This window comes from Oncorhynchus nerka, linkage group LG20 (assembly GCF_034236695.1).
Source record: "Oncorhynchus nerka isolate Pitt River linkage group LG20, Oner_Uvic_2.0, whole genome shotgun sequence".
NCBI lineage: Eukaryota > Metazoa > Chordata > Actinopteri > Salmoniformes > Salmonidae > Oncorhynchus > Oncorhynchus nerka.
Window position 1 is genome coordinate 54,969,272 of NC_088415.1, and position 5,821 is coordinate 54,975,092.

Genomic DNA, 5,821 nt, shown 5'->3' on the forward strand with positions numbered 1-5,821 from the left:
ATTCAACCACAAATACCAGGGAGTTTTTGAAATGCCTCTCAAAGAAGGGCATAAATATAAAATGTCTTGTTCATTCACCCTCTAAATACACGTCTCAAGGCTTAAAAATCCTTCTTTAACCGGTCTCTTTAACAAGTAACATCAATAAGGGATCGTAGCTTTCATCTGTATTCACCTGGTCAGTCTGTCATGTTCTATAGTTGCCATGGTGCCCTAGCCTCACCATTCCAGGTGAAGCTGGTTGAGAGAATGCCAAGAGTGTGCAAAGCTGTCAAGGCAAAGGCTGGCTACTTTGAAGAATCTCAAATATAAAACATTTTGATTTTACACTTTTTTGGTTACTACATGATTCCATATGTGTTATTTCATAGTTTTGATGTCTCACTGTTATTTTACAATGTAGAAAATAGTGAACCCTGGAATGAGTAGGCGTGTCCATACTTGTGACTGGTCCTGTATATCTAGTGTTTTAGGGCCACAAATTTGCAGATTTACTGACAGGTTAACAATTTTTTGTTTGGCTTTCTAGCTAGCTGGCTAATATTTTTGTTTGAAAAATGCATCTGGACACATTACCAGCTTTTTTGTTTCTCCTGGCTGCCAATTCCCGATCTTCTGAGAACTATTTTTAGGAGTCGCCTGAAGCGTGAGAGGAATGGGAGATGCAGGAATATATTAGTGCTAAGACAGAGCGCTCGTAGTGAGGACGACTGGCTACTATTCTGAACTTTGTGTGGTGTACTTTCTGGTGTCCAGAGCTGCTGAGGCATCACCCAAGTGGGTGCTCCACAGACGAAGAGAAGAAGACCCATGGCTATAAGAGTCAGGCTGGTCCCCAGACGTGCCCTCTACAAGATCACCAACAGACTCCATCACCATCCTCTGAACAGCTCTCTCCGCTCAAGCCATGAACTGACCCTCTCCATCTTCAGAGGATGCAGCTTTCAAAGACTTGGCCTCTATTGGTTCACCTATCATGACATATTGCATGTTTTTTTTGTTGCTCTTGAAGCACTGAGATTCTATGAAAAGCGCTAAAGAAATGGTATAAATAATTATTATTATTATGGAAAGAGCAGCTTTTGTATTCTCAGTGCATTTCAACAACAACAAGGTTCAGAGAATTTTCATGTTTATTCATAAAAATGTATGCATTGTATTTTCTCTCCAGATGTGTTGTCTCTGGCATAGTCATACAAAAACTTAAAAGACGATGGACATCCACCTCTTGATAACTGTTCCTTTTAAAATATACAAGCAGGAGGATGTAAACCTGTAACTTTAACTCCCTACAGTATATTAGCACCACTAGTGTAACAGTTGTGGTAGGGTCGCACTGCTCTCACTTTACAGAATAGGAAGACAAAACTAGCATACTGCGGCTTTTTGCACGAGTGTCTTGACTGTCTTCTCAGGAACTCTCTGTTCTCAGTCATTAGAAAAAGTTTATATTAATGAGGTTGTGTTTCATAATGTGTGGGACGGACCCCAGCTGGTTTCTCTAGAATGTTGTTAGTCGTCTCGTCATTGTGATTACTTTTCGTTTGCTTTGTTCTGAGGCCCCGGTGTACTCGCTGATGTGTGCGGAGATTACTCTGCTGAGCAAAACACCTCCCACATGTCACACAGTTGTACGGTTTCTCTCCTGTATGAATCCGTTGATGCATCTCCAAGTGACTGACCCTGTCAAAGCTCTTTCCGCAAAAGGTGCAAACAAACCACTTCTCTCTTGCTGGGGTACTCTTTGAGGCTACCTTTGCTGAGTTGAAACCATTTGGGGTAAGCGAGAATACATTGTTTAGCCAAACGTTGGAATATGCTGCACCCTCATTGGTTCGTGTTTGTTTGTCTGACGGCACTCTGGTAGCTGTCCCATCCTCCCTTCTCTCTGGGTGCATAGTTTGCTCTCTGTGCTGACCTGGTTGTGCCTGAAGCAAATCTATAGGGGTCCTTCTTTGGTCATGCCAACCAGACTGTGCTCGCATCTCTTCTTTCATGAGTCTGTTTATGTACCCCATCTCTGATGATGGATCGCTATCCAGACCCTGCACTGCACTTTGAATAAGCTGTATGTCTGTATTTAGATCCTGTGTATATTGTTCTGTACCATATGAGCAATCTGGACCCTCAGAGTCACAGTTGATCTCTGATACAGACGCCCACAGCTGACTCTCTCGGTCATCCATGGCAAACTCAGTTTCCTGATGATCTGATCTCTCTGTGACATGTTCACTTCCTGATGTATGTAGTGAAATAACGTCATACTCCTCCTCGTGCTCTGTCTTCACAAACTCTAGTACACTACCCTTCTCTCGCTGGCCAGACCTGTACTGTTCATTGAGCCCCTCTACTGATTCTGCAGGTGGCTGTGGTCTATTTTGATCCAGTTGTTTGTCTTTAGGTGTGATCGCTTTGTCCCTGGCGGTCTGCTCAAATGAAGTCCTTTCACCAGCATCCTCATCAGACCCCTTGGACCCTGAAAGGGAAGGTTTAACTGAACTGTCAGTAGCTATATGTCATAAGCACTGTAAAACAAAGTTGAGAGTGTACTGGACAACTTAACAAAGGTCAACAATAGAACTGAAACCCATTATCTACACTTGCCTGGGAACCTGACCTCGAATTGCATTGAATTCTACGTAGGGAAGAAATTAGTGTTTGAATCTGGAAAGTTTCCCTTCACAACCACTCCAAGTCAGAATGTTGAATAAAATTATTTTTGAACTTGTTGATATTTGTCTGTGCGGTTGCTCCTTTTGGAGGTAGTTATGTGAGGCAATATATCCACAGGAATTTATAATTACATCAACTTTTCTAAAGCACTGTCAGTGCTTTCGGATTTCTATCACCTGAAGCATGTGCACAAGATAATAAAATACATTAATGAGATGCATGCATACTTGCCGAGCTTGTGCTTACATGGTTATGTGCATGCTTCAGGTGATAGAAATCTGAACCCACTACCAGAGCTTTGTAAAGTTGATGTAATCATAATTTTCTGTGGATATATTGTCACATTCCTAACGCCAAAAAGACCAACTGCACGGACAACCGATAAAGTAGGTTAAAATATAATTGTATTCAACAGTGGTCGTGAGAGGAAACTGCCCTGACTCAAACGCTCATTTCTGCCAAACAGAATTCAATGCAATTCAACGTTGGGTTTTCTGGCAATATGTACACTAGATAGGCATTGAGCTAAATTATTGTCAGTTATGTTGTTAATACTGTATATGTTCTTGAAGAATTGACCCGAGTTGAGATGGACACTGGACAACAACACATTTTAGATAAGTCTATCTAGTTAGCTAGTACAGTAAGCAAGCACGCTTACCCTGCTCTGTCCTTCTGGAAGACGAAGAGCATGTGAAAGAATTGCCTGCTTCTCGCAGTTTGGAACTCGTCGCTTGCCGTTCGTTCTCCATGAATAATTTTCTTTTCAAGGCTTCAATTTCATTTTCTCTGTGGCACATTTCCAAGCGTAACACAGCAAATCCATCATCGAACAATTTACTTATTTCGGTCACTGCAGCTTTGGCCAACACATCCATAACGGATGATAATCTGGTCTGAAAAGTAACACAGTTGGTCATATTCTCCTGGAACAACATTTTATCGGACCAGTGTTATGTTTCTAAAGATAATGTTCAGTAGGAAAAGACAATAGTCGGATAGCTATCGCTGTTGGATTTTACTTCCGCGAAAACAAACTGAGGGGAGGAGCGGATATACTTTTAAGGAATCGTAATAATACCAGCGATAATAGAGAAAGGAGGAGATGGGAATCTCATTTGGAAATGAATGGAGACAGACTGTCGCCCAATCGCGTATAAATTGTCATTCTGCGTCATGTGGTTGCTAAACTCATCGTCACGTTCCATTCTCAAAGTCAGGGTATGAGTCGATAAACTTGCCTATTTTCCTTGAAAGTACACAGTGTCCCGATTCCAAAGCTATACGATATTACAGATAATAAGTTAATTATCTCACGTCTCGGATTTGTTATTGATATTGTACTTCTTGTTTACGAAATTCATGCTAATGTTGGGTTTTTGAGCTAGCGCCCAATTGACTCCCATTCACTCTTTGTAGGAGAGCTCGTCTTGTCCCAGAATGCACAGCGCGGCCGTTAATTGATTACAAATGAGTTTCTCATCTCCTCAAAAAGTATATCTGTTAACACACGATGTAGGTTGGCAATGGGCCGCTCGGCGTATTCTGGGTAAACTCCGACAAGGAAATAGCTCCTTTTTATTTTATTTTTTATTTTTTATTAACAGTAACATGCAAAACATAAACTAAAATAAAACTAATCCAAAAAAATAAAATAAAACTAATCCACATTATATCAATTCAAATACAGACATATAGCGAATACATTTTTTTGACATTTTGTTTTGTATACGTTTTAAAGACTAAATAGTTTTCCAAATCAGATTTTAAAAATTAAGAAAAGGGGCTTTTTCTTCATACATTTTGATTTGTGTACGAAATGTTTTCCTAATAAAATAAAGAGATTTATGACATACTCATGTTCAATTGTGGAATCAGTGTAGTAAAATAAAATGTCAAACTTAAAAATTTCTATGGTTGTATGCAATTTGAGGGCAAGATATAGTTTTACATCAGTCCAGAACACTTCACTATATAGACAATGACAGAATAATGTTCAATAGATTCAGTTTCTAGTTCACAAAAACTGCATTCACTGGTAACATCAGGTATATATTTAGAAATCAAGCTATTACACGGATAGAATCTATGGATAATCTTAAAGGAGATCTCCTTTACTTTATTGGTCACCATAAATTTGTGTGGAGTGAGCCAAGCACGGTGCCAGTTTACATCAAACGATGAAGCCCAGCAAAATATCGCAGAGGGAATAGACTTCACGTAGAAAATATCCCTTAATAAACGATTGTTGAATTTCACATCTAGTAGACCACCTGGATATCACTTACAATCGGAGATATTCCAAAATATGCATTATTCTGAAGTAAAGTTTTTATCCCACTAGGTATAGTTTTAATAACAGTGTCATATTCCTTGCTTGAAACCTCAAAGTTGTATCTTTCCATAAATTCTTTCAGTGTAAATAGATTCCCTCCAATATTAACTAATTGGCTGACAAGGACAATGTTTTTCGAGGACCATTTATGGTTAAATAACATCTTGTTTCTATGTAATATCGACCCATTGTTCCATATAAAACATTTATGAGGTGAGAAGTTGTGTTTATACAACAAAGCCCAGAACATTAAAGCCTGCTTGTGAAAAGCCGCCAGTTTCACAGGAAGTTTACCCACAATATATGGACATTGTAGTAAAAAATTAAGCCCTCCAAACTTCTGAAAAACAAAATGAGGTACAATATTCCAGAAACTATGAGGATTTTTTATGTACCTTTTAATCCAGTTGACCTTTGATATCTGATTGAAGAGAGTGAAGTCTAAGACATTTAGACCGCCATCACAAACCCTGTTGGTGATAGCATCTCTTTTTATCTTATGTGGCTTGTTTTTCCATATGAAGTTGTACAAAAGCCTATCTAAAGTACCACAAGTGGATTTGGGAATGTCAATAGATGAATAAAGATAGGATGCACGAGATAAACCCTCAGCTTTGGATAAAAGCACCCTTCCTTGAAGATTTAAATCCCTCCCTAACCATGAGGATATTTTTTTTTGACAGATTCAATTACAGGGTTCAAATTAAGATCATTCACAGCCTTAAGATTTTGGGTGATCTTTACACCGAGGTATGTTACAGTATCTTTTTCAGAGATGTTACAATCTGCTGGATTGAGATGTTACAATCTGCT

General features: G+C 39.1%; 1 protein-coding gene across 1 annotated transcript; it reads right to left on the minus strand.

The window, feature by feature from the left end:
• Positions 1-1,115: 1,115 nt before the first annotated feature.
• Positions 1,116-4,088, minus strand: LOC115102803 (zinc finger protein 24-like). Its single transcript, XM_029623110.2, has 2 exons — positions 3,335-4,088; positions 1,116-2,476 (listed from the first exon to the last, which is right to left on the minus strand). Exons 1-2 carry the CDS (start codon positions 3,609-3,611, stop codon positions 1,452-1,454), a joined length of 1,302 nt encoding a protein of 433 aa, XP_029478970.1. The 5' UTR covers positions 3,612-4,088; the 3' UTR covers positions 1,116-1,451.
• Positions 4,089-5,821: the final 1,733 nt, after the last annotated feature.